The 25,080-nt window shown below is 42.5% G+C and overlaps 1 protein-coding gene across 1 annotated transcript in view; it reads right to left on the reverse strand.

Annotated features, from left to right (window-relative positions):
* The window catches only part of CDH4 (cadherin 4), a gene marked incomplete at its 5' end in the record, with an annotated part of 1,024,675 nt that overhangs the window by 329,443 nt on the left and 670,152 nt on the right, over window positions 1–25,080 (reverse strand). The window contains one exon of the mRNA XM_083358225.1: window positions 22,189–22,343. Within this exon, the coding sequence (XP_083214351.1) occupies window positions 22,189–22,343 (155 nt within the window). The remainder of the gene's footprint in view (window positions 1–22,188; window positions 22,344–25,080) is intronic.

Here is a 25,080-nt window from a genome sequence, read left to right on the forward strand (position 1 = left end):
ACAACTTCAGAAGAATAGGTTTTCATTTGTAGACCCCATCCTCTCTAACAGTTTGCCCCTTGACTGCACAATGTCTTGCTCCTTCTTGAAAGTTTATTAAAACAGGGCAATTCCATTAAGCCACAAGCTTCGGCACACATTTCTATTCCACTGATGAAGAACTAAGTTTTAATTTTCAGTCCAGGAAGTGTGTTGTTCCTGGTGAGAGATTATGGCTGTTTGTTTGGTTTTGTATTGTTGACATTTTTTTTATTTTTTCCTATTGATTTTTTTCTGTGTTTAATTTGTTGATTTATAAAGATAGGGAATTGCACACTGCACATAATTGGCTTTGATTGGAGAAGCTTCTAAGCCTTGCAAACAAATACATAATGGCTGATTAACTAAATAAATACATGGAAAAACACCACACTCCACCCATGTGTGCATCTCCAAAGTGCTATTCTTGTTTTAAAGAATTTCTATAGTCACCAAAGCTAATTTTTTTTAAAATAAACATAACAGGCACAGGAAAATTTTATTAAAGGAAAATTGATGGGATCATTTTTAAATAAGTCAATTTAGGCTTGCACCTTTAACGGGGTTTAACATTTATTTATTTAATTTATTTATTTATGTACGTATTTATTTATTTATTTGTGTGTTTATTTAATAAATATGCCAACCAGCTCACCGTGGCTGTGACTAGTTGGCTTGCAAAATGATATAAATGGTACAAAGGTAAAAAAAAAAATCTACAAAACAATTAACATTAAGAAAATAAAATAAGAAACTAAAAATGAAAAGAACAGGCCACATAAAAAATAAGTATCTCCTCTCAGCCATCCCCAACATGTTGCTGTTTTTAGTTGCTCAGTTGTGTCCAATTCTTCACAACCCCATAGCATGCCAGGCTTCCTGGTCCTCCACTGTCTTCCAGGGTTTCACGTTCATTGCCTCCAGCATAGAGCTCTCCCCTGCTGGAGCCCCAGGCCTGTTGGCAGAGCTGGAAGTGTGGGGACTGACCTCACCACCAGTGGGAGAATATTCCAAAGGGCGGGGGCCACATCAGAAAAGGCTTTTCTCCTGGACCAGGGGTAGGCAACCTTGGCTCTTTTATGACTCATGGACTTCAACTCCCAGAATTCCTGAGTCAGCTATGCTGACTCAGGAATTCTGGGAGTTGAAGTCCATGAGTCATAAAAGAGCCAAGGTTGCCTACCCCTGTGCTAGGGAAATATGTCCTAGGAATTAGTGGAATGTCTTACTAAACATGGTAAGATTGTTGTGCAAACTATGAATTTCATTAGTGACAATTACAATTAATATGTCTAGACCAGGCGTAGGCAACCTCAGCTCTTTTATGACTCATGGACTTCAACTCCCAGAATTCCTGAGTCTGATCAGGAATTCTGGGAGTTGAAGTCCATGAGTCATAAAAGAGCCGAGGTTGCCTACCCCTGTCCTGGACCCTGCCAGCTGAAATTCTTTGGCAGATGGGATTTGAAGTAGGCCTCCTCTGCTGGAGCAAGTGGAATGGCCCAATCCTCTTAGGGTGAGATGGCTCCTCAGATACCCTGGACCCAGGCCATAAAGGACCTTATACATTAAGTAATAACCAATACCTTGAATTGGATCTGGAAGCAAATCTGGAAATCAGTGCAGGTCATGCCTCCAGAACTGTCCAGGGCACTGCATTCTGTATCAGTTGTAGCTTGCAAATATTCTTCAAGGGTAGCCCCATGTAGAGCGTGTTGCAGTAATCCAACTGAGAAATAACTAGAGCATGAGTGTCTGAGCGATTACATTACAACTGGCATACAATAACTTACAGGTAATCCTCGACTTACAACAGTTCATTTAGTGGCCATTCAAAGTTACAAGAGCGCTGGAAAAAGTGACTTATGACCATTGTTCATACTTACGACTGTGGCAGTATCCCCATGGTCATGCGATCAAAGCACTTGGCAACTGACTCATATTTATGACAGTTGCAGTGTCCCAGAGTTAGGTGATTACCTTTTGTGGCCTTCTGACCAGCAACTAAGTAACAACTGCAGTGATTCACTTAACAACTACGGCAAGAAAGGTCACAAAATGAGGCAAAATTAACTGAAGAACTATCTCGCTTAGCAACAGAAATGTTGGGCTCAGTTGTGGTCATAAGTCAAGGACTACCTGCAATTGTATGCAAATCTCTTGCAAGTGAGATGAACAAGATTAAAAAAAAACAAAATGATCAGAAAAAAGGGATATGTCTTCCTACAGTTGAAGGCCAGTTTAAGTATTATAGAAAAAAAATCTGAATTAGTTAAAACAAAAGATGCAAACTAGAAAAAGTTAGCTTTTGTTGTCATATGCCTTTAAGGCAGTGACATGTAGCATTGGTTTTGTAGAGATAATAAACCTGGTTTTTTTTATTAGGTGTAATGCCAGAAAAACTTGATAAGCAAAGTACATATTTGATTTTACATGTGATAACAGCAGCAAGAATTATATTTGCACAATACTGGAAGAATGAAGAAATACCAGCAGAAGAAGAAATAATTTAAAAAATACTAGACTGCTGAAATGGATAGACTTACTTTAAGGTTGAAAGAAAAAGAAGAAACAGAACATTTTCAAACTTGGGACCTATTTTATCAATGGTTAGAGAAAAGATTTAGGGATTCGGAATTCAATTTGTATTACTGAATAAGATATTCAGACAACACGTTTTGTTGAATGATTACTATTGAATTCTGTTAAAAAAAAATCAATAAAACTTTATTTAAAAAAGAGAGATAATATTACACACACATCCCCACCTGTCCCCAGTCTATGCTTGCATGAGCTCTCTGCAAAACTATGAGATATAAATTCAGTATACATGGACAAAATACACAGTGACACAAAGGCACACCAGCCAAGGTTGAGTGAAGTTAATAATGGTATACAGATGCTCATTGAAATAATGTGTAAGGTTAACAATCGATATACAAGTTCATTAAAATTCTAAGATTAGTACTGATGCAATTAGTGTTTGGTTATCTATTTTGCTAACTGCACATAACCCCTTCCCCCCTTTTTGACATTTTGTATTGATAGATTTCCTGGCACTATCTGGGAGATTTCCAATATGACCTTAAAAACTGCAGTTAGCATGGCACACAGTGAGTGATAAGCTCCATCAAAATCACATTAAAAAAAAAAGGAGTCGGTCTGAAACACATTAAAAAGTTTCAAAATGTCAGGATTTTTAAAAGGCTAGAGTTCCCCATTGTTTTGTTACAAATGCTGTCACTTTTTCAGTGTTGGCAGTGATGAAATATCTTGTCAGAACAGTTACAGAGAGGAATTTTGGAGGCCTTCACTTCCAGCGCTTATTTGCAAACCTTCTGAATACAAAGTTTCACAAACCGCAACTGAGATAAGAATGACACAGGTCCAGCCAAGGGTGGGACAACATTTATTTGGTTCACATTTAAATATGTACCAAGCTAATTTATCATTTTTGAATGAATTCATGATTAGAAATACATTTCCTTTTTCTGTTCATATTTTCTAGCCAAGTTCGCAACAAAGTTTTCCAATTAAATAAAAGGTATGCATTGTGGAAACTTGCACTCAAACTGCATGCAAATATGTTTTCTGAAAATGTGAACATCATAGGAATTTAATCAGGCAGGTGCTGCACATTCTTAGTTCCATATGTAGGAAGTGATTTGGCTAAGTGGCCCTTGAGGACCACTCGGAGGCTCCAACTGGTACAGAATGCAGCCGCGAGAGTCGTGTTGGGAGTCTCCTGATACTCCCATGTTACACCTCTACTCTGTGAGCTGCATTGGCTCCCAGTTGTCTTCCGAGTGAGATTCAAGGTACTGGTAATGGTGTTCAAGGCTCTACATGGCATGGGTCCGGAGTACCTTAGGGAGCACCTGCTGCCAGCATCAACTTCCCTCCGCCCTGTGCGTTCCCACGGAGAGGGCCTCCTCAGGGTGCCACCGATCAGAGAATGTTGATTGGTGGCCCCCAGGGGGAGGTCCTTCTCTGTGGGTGCCCCGGAGCTATGGAATCAGTTGCCGGTTGAGCTCTGGATGGCGTCCGACCTCCGCTCCTTCCGACACGATCTGAAAACGCATTTATTTGAACAAGCCGGCTTGGCCTGATGGGGGGGTGGGTTGAGTTTTTTATTGTTCTTAATATTTGTATTTATTGTTTTTTACCTTGGGCATTATGTTTAATTCCTTTTAATTTTTGTATTTTTTGTATTTTATACATTTGCCCTGTTCATCGCCCTGAGTCCTTCGGGAGAAGGGCGGTATATAAATAAAATTAATAATAAATAAATAAATAAATAAATAAATAAATAAATAAATAAATAAATAAATAAGCCTGAAGGTAGGGTCAAACACATCCTCATTTTGGAGTCTCTACACCCCCATAAGACATCTAAGTTCAACACCCCTTGAAGTCTATTGACTCTTTATCTGTGCCAATTTGCCTTGATCATTAGTAATTCAGATTTTTGTGTATTAGAGGTAAAAGTTTCCCCAATCCAATCATGTCGGACTCTAGGGGGTGTTGCTCATTTCCATTTCTTACTCAAGGGACTCAGGGTTGTCTGAAGACATTTTCCATGGTCATGTGGCTAGCATGACCATAGGTTGAGGCACACAGAACATTGTTACCTTCCCACTGAAGTGATACCTATTTATCTACTTGCAGTTGCATGCTTTAAAACTGCTAGCTAGGCAGGAGCTGGGGCAGGTAACGGGAGGTCACATCATTACATGATGCCTCAGTCTTGAACCAGGCTGTCAGCTTTCCATCTGACACAAGCTCAGTGTCTTTAACCGCCGAGCCATTGCACCCAGTGATGGGATTCAGCTGGTTTGCACCAGTTCGGTAGAAACGGTAGCTAAATTTTGCTGCATTCAGAGGACAGACTGGCTTCCAGAAGTCTGTTCTAGGCCTCAGAGGCTGGAGGAGGCCTCTGTTCTGTTCCAGCCTACAACCGGCCCTATTTGTGTATCAGAGACAACCCCTTTTTCCTTTTTACAGTCAATAGGCTGGAAAAACCCAACCCAAATTTATTTACAGTTCAAACAAAAAAGCAATAGAATAAATGAATCAAAATATCAAACAAGAGTTAAACAGAAGTAACAAGAACAGACCAGGACTCTCTCAGAATGTCTTCAAACGGTTGCCTTCAGCAACCAGCCCCGCCCACACCTTCCCCTTTTATTATCAGTCCCACACACACACACAAGAGTATTTTCTTCTCTTCATTCTATTTTGGTCAAGAACTGCAAATCATGTGGGATGTTTCTTGTGTCCCATTAAATGGCATTGTAGAATGGCATTGTGTCATAGATCTGCCCCTGGCGGAAGAGAGTGAGTTTGAGTTGGGAGAGAAAGTGCAGAATTGAGTATTGGTCAAGATTGGGCTCAGAGACTGCTAGCCTGACAGAGCAGCATCAGCTGGGTCAATTGGAAAAAGATAGGCTAAGGATGAGGGAGGCCAGCCACAGCTGCAGCAAGTTGACCAGCTGCTACCCGTTAGCAATGAGGGGGAGGTGCAGTCCACACTCCTCTTCATCCAAGGACATGTTGAGTAGAGAAGAGGCAGGCACAATGCTGGTCAGCTAGGCTACTCATGTGGAGGCAATCTTGCCTCTCCTGAAAGGCTGCACCAGCATCGCCTATAATAATCCCACCATGAAGATTATATGTTGTTGGAGCAATGTGCCCAGTGTCATTTATCTTGATCCATTTAACTCATAAACTATTTTCCTGGACTTTGTGCCCATTGGACTTAGTTACCCAGGGACTCTGGCTGTACTGAGCTTGGAATCCAGACCTGTGCAGCCAGGGTGTTTTCTGAAGACCTGTTTGGGGGTTTGAATAAACACCTATACAGTAGAATTCTTGCCATGTATGGGTGGAGAGCAGAGTAGCACACACTGAAGGACCATCTTCTTGAGATTACATCTACCCAACCTACCAGACTGAGAAGGCAAGGTATGTGATATGACCCATATGATCAAGGCAAGGCAGGCCTCTAGACAGTTCTTTATTTCTCTTAACAAATGTTCCAGCCAACAGCTCTCCAACAACCGGTAAGGCTCCACCCTCACGCTACCCTGAAGGCAGCCACCCTCAGTTCCCCTAACAACAGCCCCTATAGTACAAGTAAAGTCCACAGAGTAGGAGCATGCTCACAGGGCAAAGATCAGGGATCTAAGTCCAGTCCACCAAGCAGGGTCCAGCCACAATACAAGGGCAGTCCTCAGGACAAGAAATGGGTCCCAGAACAGAAGCAGTCCAAAGGTCCAGGGAAGCAAAGGCCAAACATAGGCCACCAGAGAAAAGCAAGGTCCAAAACAAAAGGTGAAGAGCAATCTTCCAAGTGAGGCAAGGCATGAGTAAAAGCTGGGGGAGTGTAAGCCAAAGCAAACAATTGTTTGTGGCAAAGATTAATAACTCCCCACAGCTTCTCCTTAAATTACTCCACTCCAGGTGTTCCTTGTCAGGGAGGAGTGGGGTGACCTCCTCCCAAGTAGCCTTGCAGCCCTTCTCGGGGCTTGCCTATGCTCCACTCTCCTTGCCCTTGGATGGAGTGGAGGAGGCAGCTGTTCCTCATCAGGAACCACTGCCAGTCAGCAGCCAATCCTCGCCTGTTTCTGTGCAGGCAGGCAGCTCTCTGTCTGGTTGAGTACTTCCCCCAATGCCTGAGGTGCCAGGGACAGCATTGTCCTCAGCCCCTGGTGCCTTTCCTGTCAGATGGTCCCAGTTCCTCCTCCTCCTCCTCCTCCTCCTCCTCCTCCTCCTCCTCCTCCTCCTCCTCCTCCTCCTCCCAACCAGCCTCTGAGGAGGCCATGACAGTATGTTTATGGCTCTCCTCTATTAAGGAGGTCCACTTAGTGGGATTAAGAAGAATGGCCTTCAAGAACTGCCCCCACCTTGACATACTTTCAAAAGGTCCTGATATAGAAATCGCAGGGTGATATGAAGCCCATCAAAGTTTGATTTGATTGTTATTGTGCTGGAGTGGATGGGTGAGCAAGGGTTTATTGTATTTTGTACTGGAGATTTGTTTCTATAAGCCACATGGAGTCACCATAAGTGATTTGGGAGGCCATGTACATTTTCTAAATAAACAGTTTCATAAAGGGAGCATGACTTCAAAAGTGTTTTGGAAGGTATATTTTAATACCAACAGAAAAGAGTAGTTGTAGCTTGGGGATGAACTGTGGAATCCTCAGTTCTGTCTAGGCTAGCACTGACCTGGCACCTAGTTGGATAATGAAAAATCTGTAACAAAACAACTAAGCTCAGAGGGCACCAAGGATTCCAGAGATATATTTTGGTTTGCTCATAATCTGTTCTTCATTCAAGAAGCCAACTTCCACTAGGTGTCCACATGAGACTCAAAGTAAAGTTGTAGTTGCTTTAAGCTGTTGACTCCCTAAAACAGCTATATTTCCTCCCCCCCTCCCCAAAGTTAGTGTCTTGGAATATATTTCAAAAAAAGACAAGATGACACAACTGAATCTTGCTTTAATGAAGAACAGAGAGCAGTGGTGTCCTTCTCCTCTGAGTCCCAAAGTACTTTTTTTTAATACACACACACACACACACACACACACAGATTGTAGAAAATGTGCCTCTCATTGGCACCTTCTCTAAAGTAAAGGCTGTATTTTGCCAAAAAAAAAGAGTGAACAGATTGTGTGGTTTATTTAAATAAGTTTATATCTTGCCTTTCAGAGAAAACAAGCTTCTAGACTGGCTTTCTTTTGAGATCTGAGGGGGGAAAAACCCCATCCCCCCATATTTGTCTGAATAGATCAAATGAAATAAGAGAAGCTAGAAGGACTTCTTGAATCCCTTTCACCACCATCAACTCTTTTCAACAGTGCCAGAGGAGACATCTGATCTGCAATTTCTTCTGTGTAAAAAAAAGGTCTGCATGTTCATGTACGTGCTTCCACTCTCTTGTGTTGCAAGTGTGTTTCTAATGTTTCAGCATTAGTAAAATGAAGAAGTTAAAGTGGTCTAGGACTTCAGAATTCAAACAAAGAAGCACTTGACACATAATACCCTGCCTAGACTTAAGAAAGACAAAAAAAAGTCCAGAGACTGGGTGTGGCAGTACCTGGAAATCACAGAAAAGAACTGGAGAGAATCACAAAAACACAAAGACCTGCAAATAGAAGTAGAATGACGGTGGCAAAAGAAAGCAAAGATAGTACCAATAGTGATAGGTGCCTTGGGTGCAATTCCAAAATCTGGAGCATCACTTGAACACCATTGACATTGACCAAATCGCCACCAGTCAATTGCAAAAGGCAGCTTGACTTGGCATAGCTTACATCCTGCAACACTACTTTTAACACCAACGATATCTGCCTATCCCAGGTCCTTGAGAAGGAGTTGATAGGTAGATAAAAATAGCAATCCAGTCTAAAGATCTGTCTGACTGGGCGACAAACCATAAGAATAAAAAGAGGCAGAGGCTAGCTATAAACTCAGAAAACAAATAAAGCAGATAGCAAATCAGAATATTCCTTTAGGGAGAATATTTCACAGATACAGAAACAAAGCTGAATTCTGTACCATGGTGAAATAGAAATAGGACGTCCACAACTAATAGTAAAACTTAACACCAGAAGCCTGCTAGCATATGGAGATTTCAGATGGTCCTCGACTTACAAGAGTTCATTTAGTGATCATCTGAAGTTACAACAGCACTGAATAAAGAGACTTATGATCAGTGGAGGGATTCAAATACCTGAATATCTGGTTCTCTGGGCCTCCAAGGCCTAGAATGGACTTCCGGAAGTGACACCTATGCACTTCCGGCAGGCTGTTCTAGGCCTGGGAGGCCTCTTCCAGACCTCCAAAGCAGCATGGGTTCAGCTGGTTCGCCAAACTCAACAAAATTTAGCTACTGGTGCAAACTGGCTGAATCCCACCACCGCCTATGACCATTTTTCACTCTTACAACCATTAGGACCAACTGTCGCAAGAAAGGTCATAAAATGGGGGCAAAATTCGCTTAACTGCCTCGCTTAGCAACAGAAAATTTGGGCTCAATTGTGGTCGTAAATTGAGGACTACCTATACTTTTAATGCAAATGATTAAAATATAAAGGCAGCTTCCTATTCAGTGATACTTCCATATGAGCAACCCATCAGTAAATGTTTCACCGGCAAGAGATTTTTAAAAATGCATTTGGTTGGTTTGCATTTCACCGCAAACCTCTTTAACTGATGTTTACAGCACCCAGAACTTTGCACTTTCTCTAGTTGTGGCTTTCTGAATGTTGCAGCACAGTTTTTCAAACCACATGTGGATTACAAGGGAAATGTCCTCAGAAAAACTGTATCCAGTGGTGAAAATAACTAACCCCCGTCATTATATTAAGAAATATGCCTTGCAAAATGCATCTGTTAGGGGAGATGCACAGATGAGGAGACTTGCTCTGGAAAATATGGATGGATATTCAGGGGGTGATTTTTTTTTTGCTGTTCTTAATCTCACACTGACACGCAGATGGGAGAAAATGAGTTTGGAAAAATGAGAGACCAAATAAGGCTGCAATTGATAAAAGTTTCTTCATTTCTCTGTGTTTTACTCTCTCTCTCTCTCATAAACATGGCACACAACCAATTTCACTTTGGAGTGAACGGAGACGGCACCTCAAAGGACACAGCTATTAAAAAACAAGAATTACCTATTTGTGTATGCAAGTATGATTGCGGTATTCTTCTTTCCTCGTGATTAAGTTGATAAATGCACATTTTCTTAAATGAACTGAGAGATAAATCCTAACGAATAATTTTCAGAAATGCTGATGAGAGCCAGGAGTCTCAAATACAGGTAGTTCTCCGTTTATTTACTGACCGTTCAAAGTTACAACGGCACTGAAAAAAATGACCTTTTTTCACACTTACAACCATCGCAGCGGACTCCCCATGATCATGTGATCAAAATTTGGATGCTTGGCAACTGATTCATATTTACGACAGTTGCAGTGTCCCAGAGTCATGCGATCCCCAGTCCAGTGATCAGAATTCAGACACTTGTCAACTGATTCACATTTATGACAGTCGCAGCGACCCTGGGTCATATGGTCCCCTTTTGAGACCTTCTGACAAGCAAAGTCAGTGGGTAAACCAGATTTACTTAACAACTGTGGCAAGAAAGGTTGTAAAACGGGGCAAAATTTCCTTAACCACTGTCTCACTTAGCAACATAAATGTTGGGCTCAATTGTGATCATAAGTCAAGGACTATCTGTAATCGATTATTAGATTTTCTCCTTCCCCCCCCTTTTTTTTTTGCAGACAAGGCTCACAAGCCCCACTTTTTAACTCTGAAAATAGTTGTAAAAGAAAACTTTTACTATTATTCTAGAATATCATGCCATTTTCTTGGGGGTAATTCAGCACTAGAGTGGTAAATCTGTGACCTGATTTGCATTTTCTAATTGAATTGCTATCAGGTTTCTTGCAAGACTGAGCAACTGAAAAAGGAGGGAAAAATCAACCTTGAAATTCTCAGTTTCAAAACATCATTTCGATGATGTTTGTGGGTTGGGAAAGGGATTATTCTATGGGGCTGTGAAGTATGAAAAAAATAAGTTGTTGATCATTTAAGATTTATTCAAAATAGAGTCAGTTCCAGCTTTGGAAATGGCACTGCAAGGCAAACAATTTACTATATTATCTCCCATTTTAAATTTTCCGTGAATAGAGTTCACACAATGTTCTAACTTAGGCTAAATTGGGATAGGAGTTTTGGAGGTTCAGCATTCTTGTTTATTTTATTTTTATTTATTTATCACTTTTATTTGCTGTCCATCTCCCGGTTCAGGTGACTGAATGGATGTGGTTCTGTGGCAGGGGTGTCAAACTGACGGCCCACGGAAACCGGGAGGGGGGCGGTCATCAGGAAACCACGCCCACTCCATTGCCGGCAATGGAGAAAAAGCTCTGATACATTGCACGATGTCATGTGACATCGCGAGTTTGACATGTCTGTTCTATGGGAACCCATCCACTATCTTAGCACGTTGTTTGAATCAGGTTAGTAATGCTTTGTCTGCTCAGGCTTCGCATGTTTGGTGTGGTGGAATCTCAGCTAGACTGGAGCAAGGTGTAAAGAGGAAATTGAGTTTAGAGTCTTTGCACTCCAGAAAACAGCACAGGCCTGACCTCCTCCCAAATCCCTTGAGACCTTATCTCACCTTTCCTAAAGGAACCCCTTTAGAACTGAAGAAGCTTCTTGGATAAGAAGCAAAATATTTTCAAATAAAAAAAAATCAAGAAAGGCTAGTTGCCTTTTGGAAAAGCACTTCCGGGATAACCATGAGCTGGTGGGTTGAGAATCTCCATAGACATTTTTCCTAAGGGAATAACAATAGAAAAAGCACTTGGACTTATATACCGCTTCATAGTGCTTTTACAGCCCTCTTAGTACATTGCTTTCAACAATCTGGGTCCTCATGTTACCCACTTTGGAAGGCTCAGTCAACCTTCAGCTGGTCCGAACTGAACTCTGGCAGTGAGCAGTGTGTTAGCCTGCGATACTGCATTCTGGTGAGATTCTTGTAATATAGGTGAGTAGCAATAAAGATTCTGCTCGAGACCATTCATGAGTGGCTCTGGCTGTTTTTACCTGACATTACGTGAACACAACAAGTATTTTGTGTATCTCCCAGACAAAGGCCATCTAGCAAGAATGTCTTGTATAGTCAGGCCAAAGAAGAATGGGTTTGGAGGATTATGTGTGATAAAACAAAGCCAGAGGAGAAGCAACAACCATCAGCATCATAGAATCACTGAAGTGGAAGAGACCATTTATATCATTTAGTCCAACCCTGCAGAAATTCAAATTAAATCATCCATGACTGATGATGCCCCAGTGTCCCTTTGGAAGATCCAAAGGGCAAATCAGGCAGCATGACTAAGAATTAACCAGGGCATTGGAACTAAAACAAACCAAGGTCAAGGAATAGACAATAGCTCTGCAAAATGTTACTGTTTGAGTGAGGTTCAGTAGAGTTACATACACTCTTTCTAGTCCTTCCTGCTTTGTTTGTGTGGGGGTGGGTATGGGTGTGTGCGTGTTGGCCATGTCAATTGGAAGAATGGAGTAGATGTCTCTGAGAAAGGCTGATAAAGAACTGGCGAATATAGTTAAGACCTCACGACTACTTGAATGAGAAAAGATAAAGAATATGGCATTTTGTATCAGATACACACATTCTAATGCAGGGATGTCAAACTGCCAGCCTACGAAACCGCACTCACCCCATTGTCAGCAATGGCAAAAAAGTCACGATATGTCATGACATGTCACATGACGTTGCAAGTTTGACACCCCTGTTCTAATGCATATATAGAACTGGACATTTGGAAATAACCACACAGTGTCACCTAGACAGTGAGATGGGCAGTATTTAAATTTGATAGTGAAATAATAAATATATACATACATATATATTAAATAAATTTCTGTAATTCATGTAATAATGTCAGAGTGAGGAAGACTATGGCGAAATATTACGTGCCTGCACTATGGACTGGCATATTTTATTCCTTCCTATAATCTTTTACCATTAGAGTGATTCTAGACATCTTTCCCCATATTTGAACCCAGAGAACAATCCTGTCTGAAGAAGAAAAAGTATAGCTTGCTTAGTCTCCCAGAAGTCTGTGATCAATTGGGAACTTGAACCTGGGTCATCTCCTTAGTAGTTTAGCATCTCCTCTAACACAGAGGTCCCCAACTCCTGGTCTGTGGACCAGTACCGGGCTACGGCATGCCAGCAACTGGTCTGCACAAACAAGTAAAGCCCCATCCGTGGGATGCAGGCAGCACACAAAACCACGCACTCTCCAATCCACGGAAAAACCTTTCTCCATGGAACCAGTCCCTGGTGCCCAAAAGGTTGGGGACCTCTGCTCTAACATACCTCACTGATTGTGTTTCTGACCACAGCGATATAGTGAGGGTTGAGTGAGATGATCTCAGCCTCCAGTAATTGTCATCCAGAAAATGTGATTAACTGCAGGTAGTCCTCAGGAAATGATCATAATTGGGACTGGCAACATGGTCGTAAAGCAGGGGTGTCAAACTCAATTTCATTGAGGGCCGCATCAGCATTGCAGTTGCCCTTGGCGGGCCGGGTGGGTGTGGGCAGGGTGGACGTGGCCTACTGGGTGGGCGTGACCAGCTCTACATCATTTGCATCAAGGGTGCAGGAGTGGGACAGATCTAAGGGTCTCTGGTAGAAAAAGATGGGACCGGGGCAAGTGCCAAGGCATGGTCCGCTGGAGGAGCCTCACTGTTCCTCTCAGGCCTTGGGGGGGTGTTGAATTTTTTTATTTATTTTATTTATTTTAATTCCATTTATATCCCGCCCTTCTCCGAAGACTCAGGGCGGCTTTACAAACTTAGCAGTAGCCTTCATTCTATGTATATGCCTGCTTATTAGGGCTTTCACACACACCCCAGCGGCATTATTACAAAGTCAGCTTAATTGCCCCCAACAATCTGGGTCCTCATTTTACCTACCTCGGAAGGATGGAAGGCTGAGTCAACCTTGAGCCTGGTGGGATGCGAACCTGCACTAATTGCAGGCAGCTGGTGTTACTTAAGGAGGCATTAGCCCACTGCTCCACCAAGGCTCTTTTATTCTCTAAAATTTAGATGAAATAAGTCTATAGTAGCTTTTGCCATGTAATATTGTCCACATGAGATTAGTCTCCAACTGGAATTTCCCACCAGAATGTCCTGAATTCTCTTCTTTCTAACTTCTGGCTCTTTGGAAAGAGAGCTCCTTCCGATGATGCTGGTCAAGTCCCTCCCATCCATAGCTAATGTATAGGTCATACAATGGATATTCCAAGGATAGAATCATTTTATTGGTTTCACAGTTTGTAAACATATCATGCCTTCTGCCATAACAAGTAAACAGAAATCATGTTAGCAAACATACTATTTTATCCACAGTAATGTTGGCACAGGCCACTAAGACTCGTCAATGTTCCCATTGTTTAACTATGGTTGTGCAAGGTTTTAGTATCATGGTCATGTACCTTAATAGTTTACCTTGTTTAATAGACTACGGAAATGATAGGTTAATTATTGTGTCAGGTTTCTCTATTTGCTTAGCCCAAAGATGATGCTATTTGGAGATGCAAGTATGAGTAAATTCACAATAGCATCCATATTCCTACAGATCACTTGACCTTACCATTTAATTGGCCAGGATAAAAGAATAATAGAATAACAGAGCTGTAAGGGACCGTGGAGGTATTCTAGTCTAACATCCTGCATAAGCAGGAGATTCTACCATTCCAGACAAGTGGCTGTCCAGTCTCTTCTTAAAAGCCTCCAGTGATGGAGCACCATCAATTTCTGAAAGAAAAACCATTCCTCTGATTAATTGTTCTCACTGTTAGGAAATTTCTCCTTGGTTCTGGGTTGCTTCTCTCCTTGATAAGTCTCCATCCGTTGTTTATTGTCTTGCCTTCTGGTGCTTTGGAAAGTAAGCTGACCCCATCTTCTTTGGAGTAGCTCCTCAAATATTGGAACATAGCTATCATGTCACCCCTAATCAGTAGTGGGATTCAAATAATAGAATGAAGGCTATTGCTAAGCACATTGGTTTGTGCTTAAATTGTAAGCCACCCTGAGTCTTCGGAGAAGGGCAGGATATAAATGGAATAAAAATAAAAATAAAATAAAATAAACTGGTTCTCTGCCCTAATGGCTGTTTTAAATATTAAAAAACAATATACCGAAAGGTAGTTTGTTATTTCATGCATTTAAGATAAATAAGAACAATAAAAGAGATGCACAAAACTAGATTATAAGGGTTTTAAAAGATTAATGAAAAAATATTAAACAATACCTGACAAAAAACAATAAAACTGTTATTTAAGATATTTCCATATTGCTTCTTGACTGGCATCCTCACTTGCAATTTTCTTCACTTTTATCCGAGCATCATTGGCTGTGTCATTTATCCTTAACCATCTTTTACCTGTAGGGGTAGGATCCCAGTTGCGGCAGGAAGCCGTGAGACTCGTCATGCTGATCATGCCAATGCTGCCACTTGTGGGAGGAGGCCACGTAGCACATCACACTGAACATGCCAGCGTCGCTCTTCGCGGCAGGATGCCGTGTATCTCTTTGCACTGATCACACCGGAGGCTGTGCGGTGCATTGCGCTGATCGTGCTGGTTCTGCCGCTCACGTCAATTGGAGTGAGGAGCCTTGCGGCCTCCTGCACCAAGCAGTGGCACCAGCACGATCATTGCAAAGAGCCACATGGCATCCTGCCATGAGCAGTGGGCACGGCATGATCAGCGCCATGTGCTGCGTGGCTCTTGCCACAAGTGGCAGCAGGAAGAGCTATGTGGAATCCTGCTGCAAGCAGCAGCAGCAGCATGAAGAGCCACACGGTGTCCTGCTGGGAGCAGCAGCAGTGGCGCGATCAGCGTGAAGAGCAATGTGGGCTCCTGCTGTGAGCAGAGGCTGTGGCATGATGCGCCACATGATGTGCAGCTGTAGAAGAACTCAGATTTATTCATAACTGGTTCACCAAACTCAACAGAAAATTAATTTAATTTAATTTAATTTAATTTAATTTAATTTAATTTAATTATGGGACTTATATGCCGCCCTATCTCCCGAAGGACTCAGGGCGGCTAACAACAATAAAAACAATAAATACAAATATTAAAAGAAATTAAATTTTACAAAGCCCCACTAAAAAACAGTAAAAATTAAAAACATAATTAAAACCCCCAACGTCAGTCCAGGCCAGCCAGTTGGAAAAGGTATGTCTTTAGTTCGCGACGAAAGGACCAGAGAGCTGGGACCATCCGAAGTTCTCGGGGGAGCTGATTCCAAAGGCCAGGCGCCCTGACAGAGAAGGCCCTCCCCCTGGGGGTCGCCAGCCGACATTGTCTGGCTGACGGCACCCTGAGGAGACCCTTCTGTGTGAGCACACAGGGCAATGGGAAGTTGTTCCTGTCAGCAGACGGTATTGGTTCTGCCGAACCGGTGCAAACCGGCTAAATTGCACCACTGCCCCTAATCCTTTTTTTCAATAGACTAGACATACCCAGTTCCCGCAATCGTTCTTCATATATTTAAGCCTTCAGCCTCCTTATCATCTTTGTTGGTCTTCTCTGCACTTTTTCCAAAGTCTCTACATCTTTTTATAATGTGGTGACCAAAACTGGATGCATTATTCCAAGTGTGGTGTTGCTAAGGCTTTATAAAGCGGTACTAATACTTCACAGGATCTTGATTCTATCCCTCTGTTAATGCAACCGATATCAGAATATCTGTTAGAAGGTCAGAGATAATTCCTACTAAACTGAGTGTCTCTCTGGAGTATGTATTTTTGCCGTGTTATATCTGAAAATAAAATAAGTAACAGTAGCTAAGATCTAAGTGTCAGTCTTGGACAAAAGGGTCACGCTTAATGGCCTTTTCTTCAGTCAATATTTTACGAGGGGAAACGTGGAAAAATATACGTTTGGAGAAAAAAATAAAGGTTATAGATTTGCCAACCTTTAAGCATGGGGTTGAATTATGCTTTGGGATTGTGTGGCTGCTGGACGGGCAGGAAATATTGTACAGGTGAAAGAAAGAATGGATTCAATTAAATAAGAACACACCCCAAAGCCAATGTCCCACAGTGACAAAACTGAAGCTGGAAAGAGGTTGGGTATATAGCTAAATCAACTCTGAAGTACTTCCAGGAAAGAAGGTTAAGTCATAGACTTTAATATAATTGAAAATTTGCAGTGAGAATACATGTTTTTTTCATTTCTACCCCAAACCACCCCAGTGATGCCCTCGCTGTGATGCCCTCGCTGTGATGTCCCGTTGCCTGGAGGCGGTTTGGGTCTGGATGGGGAGGAACAGACTTCAGCTCAATCCCGACAAGACTGAGTGGCTGTGCATTCCGGCATCCCAGGACATTCAAAATGTTCCATCTCTTTCTATGGGGGGTGAGTTCTTACCCCCCCGTGGATAGGGCTCGCAACTTGGGAGTCCTCCTAGACTCACGGCTTAATCTAGAAGATCATATAGTAGCCGTGACTAGGGGGGCTTTCGCCCAGGTTCACCTGGTGCGTCAGTTGCGGCCCTATCTGGACCGGGATGCCCTCATGCGCTCGTGACCTCTCGTCTGGACTACTGCAATGCTCTCTACATGGGGCTTCCCTTGAAGACCACTCAGAGGCTCCAACTGGTCCAGAATGCGGCCGCGAGAGTTGTCTTGGGAGTTTCCCGGTACTCCCATGTTACACCTTTGCTCCGCGAGCTGCATTGGCTACCAGTTGTCTTCCGGGTGAGGTTCAAGGTTTTGGTGATGGTTTTTAAGTCCTTACATGGCATGGGTCCGGAATACCTCGGGGACCACCTGCTGCCGGTGTCGACTCCCCTCCGCCCTGTGCGTTCCCACAGAGAGGGCCTCCTCAGGGTGCCTCCGGTCAGAGAATGTCGGCTGGCGGCCCCCAGGGGGAGAGCCTTCTCTGTGGGCGCCCCGGCTTTATGGAACCAACTGCCAGTGGAGCTTCGGATGGCACCGGATCTCCGCTCCTTCCGGCGCAGGTTAAAGACCCATTTATTCAAACAAGCTGGCCTGGCCTGATGGGGGAATGTCTGGGTTTTTATGGGTTTTTATATTTGACTGTTTTAATTGGGCAATTTATTTAATCTTTTTCTTAACTTTTGTATCTCTATTTATATGCCCTGTTCACCGCCCTGAGTCCTTCGGGAGAAGGGCGGTATAAAAATCCAATAAATGAAATGAAATGAAATGAAATGTAGTCCTCAACTTACAACAGTTCATTTAGTGACTGTTTGAAGTTACAACGGCACTGGAAAAAAATGATTTATGACTGTTTTCCACACTTATGACCATTACAGCATCCCCATGTTTATGTGATCAAAATTCAGATGCTTAGAGACATATTCCTATTTATGGCATTTGCAGTGTCCTGGGGTTATGTGATCAGCTTTTGTGAATTTCTGACCAGCAAAGTCAAGGGGGAAGCCAAATTCATTTAACAACCCTGTTACTAACTTAACATCTATAGCAGGGGTGTCAAACTCAATTTCATTGAGGGCTGCATCAGCATTGCGGTTGCCCTCAGGGGGCCGGGTGGGTGTGGCCTGTTTGGGCGTGGCTAAAGTGCGTATAGCCTACTGGGTGGGCGTGGCCAGCTCTACCTCGTTCGCATCAAGGGTGCCTATGGGGGCCTGGGCAGGAGTGGGACAGATCCGAGGGTCCCTGGCAGAAGGAGGGTCTCTGGGCCAGGGCCAAGGCAGTGGGGGCCGTTCCCTCACTGTTTCCAGGATGGCTTCGTGGGCCGCATGAAACCACTTCGTGGGCCGGATCTGGCCCCCGGGCCCTGTGTTTGACATGTCTGATCTATAGTGATTCATTTAACCCTGTGGCAAAAAAAAGTCGTAAAATGGGGCAAACCCCACTTAACAAATGTTTCAATTAGCAACATAAATTTTGGGCTCAATTGTGGTCGTAAGTCGAGGATCACCTGTATTTCTGAACCGGAAGAATTCTGCAAGGAAGAGCAGAGACGGGCTCCAAATGCAGGAATAGAAAGACTCTTAAACTATTAAGATAAAATGTTTGAAAGCTCTTATTTCTGCTAAAAGAAGCATTATAGGTAGACCTCAACCTATGACCACAATTGAGCCCAAAATTTCTATTGCTAAAATAGAGACAGTGAATTTTGTCCCATTTTGCCCCAGTTCTTACGTGAATCACTGCGGTTGTTAAGTTAGTAACATGGTTGTTCAGTGGCTTCCCCATTGACTTTGCTTAGCAAAAGTTTGCCAAAAAATAATCACGTGACCCAGAGACACTGCGATTGTCATAAATATAAGTCCATTGCCAAGCTTCTGAATTTTGATCACACGATCGTGGAAATGCTGCAATGGTCGCGTGAAAAAACAGTCATAAATCACTTTTTTCAGTGCCATTGTAACGATCGCTAAATGAAAAGTTATAAGTGAAACAGGGGTATCAAACTGCCGGCCCGCAGGCCAGATGTATCATCCGGAAGCCACGCCCTGCCCCATTGCTGGCAATGGAAAAACTCTCCCGATACATTGTGCAACGTCACATGGCGTCACGAGTTTGACATGTCTGCTGTAGACAGTTTGGACAGGAAGGGTATCCAAAGTTTGACACCTGCCATATTCATCATTCTCTTATTTAGAATCAACAAATGAAGGCATATTAAATACGCATTTAAATTTTCAGAAGGATATTGTGTTCAACTGTCCATGATGTAGAGATTATGTCAGCCCCTCTTCACTTACTGAATAAGAGAATAGAATAGAATTCTCATTGAATCTTACCGTGTGATCAGGTTGAGATGCAACATTATGTTTTTCATTGGTAGACTTAAATTCCTTGAATTATCCAAAGCTCTCTGGTTTTCTAGCCATCATCATATACTTTTGTAGGAAATTCCATAATTCACATATGTCCTCTGAGAAGACACATTCTTATCTTATCTTGCCTTGCCTTGCCTTGCCTTATCTTAATCTGTTCTGAGTCTTACCATCCTGCTTCAAGTAAAAGCGTAGGGCCATGATAGGATATGATGGCAGCTGGTGCTTTTACGTATAGCCAAGAATGAAACACCACAGTCATAATATTCTCATTGGAATACATTATCCCTGAATGAGGTCGTAATTTAATGTAGATGCGCTGACATAAAACAATTCACTCCTACACTTTGATTGAAAATAATTTATCATCAAGTCACCTCCTATAACTATCCTTTGCACTATGCCAAACGAGGGATGTTTCCTTAAGTTTAGTTCAATTGCTAACTACTCACTCTTGAGCTAGTGGATACTGATATAAAATATGATGCTACCACTGTCCATCTCTATTTTGCTTCAAGAATATCTTCAGCAAACTACAATCATTTAAACATTAACAGACATTAGCTAAGTTAAGGGACGCGGTGGCTCAGTGGGTTAGGACGCTGAGCCTGTCGATCAGAAGGTCGGCAGTTTGGCGGGTCGAATGCCGAGTGCCGCGTAACAGAGTGAGCGCCTGTTACTCGTCCCAGCTTCTGCCAACCTAGCAGTTTGAAAGCACATAAAAACGCAAGTAGAAAAATAGGGACCACTCCGGTGGGGAGGTAACAGCGTTCCGTGCGCCTTTGGCGTCTAGTCATGCCGGCCACATGACCACGGAGACGTCCTCGGACAAGCGCTGGCTCTTCGGCTTTGAAACGGAGATGAGCACCGGCCCCTAGAGTCGGAAACGACTAGCACACATGTGCGGGGTAACCTTTACCTTTACCTTTTAGATAAGTTAAGAACTAGTATACAGGTGGGGTGGTCTTCTTTTTAGTCCACTGACTACTTCCAATGGGGAAAAAAAAACATTGGAATGTCCCTGCCAGATCAGGTGGGGCAGGCCAATTCCATTGGGATGAGATGGTTCCTCAGATAGCCTGGTCCCAATATGGATGGCCAATCAAATGGGGGTACTTTCAAATCTGCCTTTTCCCAAAATCTACAGATCAGCTACCCATGGGGCTTTAGGGTGAGTATGTGTTTAGTGCTATCTTTCCCAAAAGCACTAGAAAAGTACTTTTTTACATTGTGGTGATGTAAAAAAGATGTAGATGCTCTAGGAAAAGTGCAGAGAAGAGCAGGGGACTGGAGGCTGAAACATATAAAGAACAGTTGCCACAATTGGGTATGTCTAGTTTAAAGAAAATAAGGACCAGGGATGACATGATAGCAGTGTTTTTGTTTTTGTTTTTTTTTAATCCCATTTATATCCCACCCTTCTCCGAAGACTCAGGGTGGCTTACAATTTAAAGCACAAATCAATGTGCTTAGCAATAGCCTTCATTCTATGTATATGCCTGCTTATTAGGGCTTTCGCCCCCCCAAAGCGGCTTTATTACAAAGTCAGCTTCTTGCCCCCAACAATCTGGGTCCTCATTTTACCTACCTCGGAAGGATGGAAGGCTGAGTCAACCTTGAGCCTGGTGGGATGCGAACCTGCACTAATTGCAGGCAGCTGGTGTTACTTAAGGAGGCATTAGCCCACTGCTCCACCAAGGCTCTTCAATATCTCAGGGGCTGCCACAAAGAAGAGCGGAGTCAACCTATTCTCCAAAGCACCTGGAGGCAAGACATGAAGCAATGGATGGAAGCTAATCAAGGAGAGAAACAATGCAGAACTAAGGAGAAATTTCTGACAGTGAGGACAATTGATCAGTGGAACAACCTGCCTCCATAAGCTGTAGGTGCTCCATCACTGGAGGTCTTTAAGAAGAGAATGGACAGGCATTTGTCTGAAATGGTATAGGGTTTCCTACCTGAGCAGGGGGGTTGGACTAGAAGAACTCCAAGCTCCCTTCCAACTCTGTTATTCTGTTAAATGTTTATGGGGGAACTCTATGTCCCACTAATCAGCCAGACCATGGATTAGTAGGATATGGGAGTTCCCTCCTAAAGCAGGATACATTCTCCTATTTGATTAGTCATTTTATGTATTTTATTTTTATTGGCGTTGATTTAAAGAATGCCCAACTCCAGTTGCCTCTGGGCACTTTACATCAGAAAAAGGCAAAACAATGGAAGACAAACAGGAACGAAAAAGAACATTGCTTCTGAAGGCTTTGTCCACAGGTAGTCCTTGAGTTACAACCATTTGTTCAAAGTTACAATGGCACTAAAAAGCCTTCAGACTTAACAGCTCGTCTTTGGACTTACAACCTTTGTACCATCCGACATCCCATAGTCCTGTGATCAAAATTTGGGTGGATTGGCAACTTGCATGTAATTAAGATGGCTGCAGTGCCCTGGGTCATATGATCCCCACGTACAATCTACCCAGCGGGCTTTGAACAAGCAAAGTCAACGCGGGGAAGGTGGATTCACTTAATGACTGCAGCGATTCATTTAACAAGAGTGACAAAAACAGTCACAAAAATCCTTTTTTTTATTCTTAGCAATGGAAATTCTGATCCTAATTGTGATCCTATGACCTATGTCAAGGTCTACCTGTAGACAATGGCCGGCTGGCTTTTCTAGGGACCATGATTATTTTTACCTTGTGTCTCTTCGGTTGTGATTTCTTTCCCACCCAGTAACCTGACCAAACTTTCCCCCTCTTTCTACAACCTGGTCCTCCAAAGTCATCACCATAACTTCTGTCCGCTCCAAAGGTATGTGCACCTGTTTGGTGGCGTAGATAGTCCCGTCGTTCCTCACCTTGAAGTCCAAGTTGTCACTTTCGTACCGCGTTCCCTTGCTCTCCAAGCAGCCGCTAACTTTCACTGGAAAGGGAGGCAGAAGAGATAAGGATTAATCATGCTGTTGTTATTAGCATCATTAGTGTTATCAGTGTGCTTATTAAGAGATCAGTGTTGGAGGAGCATAAGCAGGAAGAAAAAAAACAACCCACTAGATTGGTCCCTCCTGTGAGAATTCACAACCTACATTTTTGACATCAGAGGAGAGAAGAGGACAGCAAGAATAGAATAGAGCTGGAAGGGACCCTGGAGGTCTTCTAGTCCAGCCCTCTTCTCAAGCAGGAGAACCTATACCAACTCAGACAAGTGACTGTCTAGCCAATTTTTAAAAACCTCCAATGATGGAGCGCCCACGATGTCTGGGGACAAGCTGTTCCACTGGTTGATTGTCCTCACTGTCAAGAAGTTTCTCCTTAATTCCAGGTTGCTTCTCTCTTTGGTCAGTTTCCAACCATTGTTTCTCATCCTGCCCTCTGGTGCTTTGGTGAATAACGTGAACCCCAATTCTTGATGGCAGCCCCTCAAATACTGGATCACTGCTATCATATCTCCCCCACTTTTCTTTAGACTAGCCAAACCCAAGTCCTGCAGCTGGTCTTCATATCTTTTAGTCTCCAGGCCTTGGATCAGCTTAGTTGCTCTTCTCTGATTTTTTTCCCCCAAAACTCTCAACATCTTTTTTGTGATATGGTAACCCAAATTGGCTGCAGTATTCCAGGTGTGGTCTTACTAGCAGTTGGATATTAGCTCTATATTTTCTTTCCATTGGCTATGAAAATTTAAGAATAAGCTATTTTTCACACATTCTAGTTCAGAATTGGCTAGGAGAAGAAGGTCACCAGACACATGAGTCCCATCTCATAGGATCTCAGGTCCTAAATATTTCTTATTTTTGCACTCAGCAAGATATTGATATGGAATGGAACTCTTGTTATAAGATAGTCCTCGACTTGTTTGTTTGTCACCCTCCCTTGCATGGTTGTGGTCAAAATTCAGACATGACTCATATTTATGACAGTTGCAGTGTCCTGGGTGTCAACACTCCAACAATTTTGGCTGAAGCCAAGCGATCAACTTTTGTGATCTTCTGGTAAGCAAAGTCAATGGGGAAGCCAGATTCACTTAACAAATGTCTTAATAAATTACTTCAGTGATTCACTTAACAACTATGGCAAGAAAGGTCATAAAATGCAGCAAAACTCACTTAACAATAGTTTGGCTTAGCAACAGAAACAGAAGTCGAGCATTGCCTGTATTTGACTAATCTCAAATAATTAGAACAAAGTGGGATATAGTTCACATACTAATGGGCCATGGTAAATCACTTAAATCACTTAAATATGAGCCAGCCGTGTGCTGCAGCTGCCAAAAAAGCCAACACCGTGCTAGGCTGCATTAACAGAGGGATAGAATCAAGATCACATGAAGTGTTAATATCACTTTACAATGCCTTGGTAAGGCCACACTTGGAATACTGCATCCAGTTTTGATCACCAAGATGTAAAAAAGATGCTGAGACTCTAGAAAGAGTACAGAGAAGAGCTACAAAGATGATTAGGAGACTGGAGGCTAAAACTAGAGATTGGGTATCTCTAGTTTAATGAAGAGAAGGACGAGGGGTGACATGATAGCATTGTTCCAATATCTCAGGGGTTGCCACAAAGAAGAGGGAGTCAAGCTATTCTCCAAAGCACCTGAAGGCAGGACAAGAAGCAACGGGTGGAAACTAATCAAGGAGAGAAGCAACCTAGAACTAAGGAGAAACTTCCTGACAGGTGGAACAACCTGCCTCCAGAAGCTATGAATGCTCCAACACTGGAAGTTTTTAAGAAGAGACTGGACAGCCATTTTCTGAAATGGTATAGTGTTTCCTGCCTGAGCAGGGGGTTGGACTAGATGACTTCCAAGGTCCCTTCCAACTTTATTATCATTATATCATTATTGTTGTTGTTGTTGTTGTTGTTGTTGTTGTTGTTGTTATTATTATTATTATTATTATTATTATTATTATTATTATTATTATTATTATTATTATTATTATTATTATTATTATTATTTCAGTAGTTAGAATGCAGTACTGCAGGCTACTTCTGCTGCCTGCTGGCTGCCTGGAGTTTGGCAGTTCGATTCTCACCCGCTCAAGGTTGACTCAGACTTCCATTCTTCTGAGGTTGGTAAAATGAGGACCCAGATTGTTTGGGGCAAATATGCTAAACCGCTTAGAGAGGGCTGCAAAAGCACTGTGAAGCAGTATGTAAGTCTAAGTGCTACTGCTATTGCTAATTAGATTTTATGAACCAAATTTATATGGCTGCCCAACTTACACACAATGACTCTGGCTGGCTTACAACATTAAAATATCACAGTGTAAAAACCTATAAACCCCTCATCTGCCCTAGTGCTGGTAACCACACGCTTATTCATTTATTAAATAAGTTTATATGGCTGCCCAAGTTACACACGACGAGCAACATGGTAAAGAAAGAGAGTTTCTGTCTCTTAGCCTTGATCTAACCATAGGAAAAATATGTCCATGTATGTGTGGAATCCTTGATGCTCTCTCTGAACCTGGTTGTTCTCTCTCTCAGCAAATCCCACTCCCTTCTAGCACTGATGACATTATCTAGTTGGGTAATGAAATGTCTCTGAGAAAACAACCAAGCTCAGAGAGAACCAAGAACCCCACAGTTTAACCCAGAGCTACAAATATTCTCTTCTATTGATGGATGCGTGTGCATGTGGTTTTGAATACTTATTTAAT

The sequence above is a fragment of the Vipera ursinii genome, assembly GCF_947247035.1.
Source record: "Vipera ursinii genome assembly, chromosome: 3".
In the NCBI taxonomy this organism is placed as follows: domain Eukaryota; kingdom Metazoa; phylum Chordata; class Lepidosauria; order Squamata; family Viperidae; genus Vipera; species Vipera ursinii.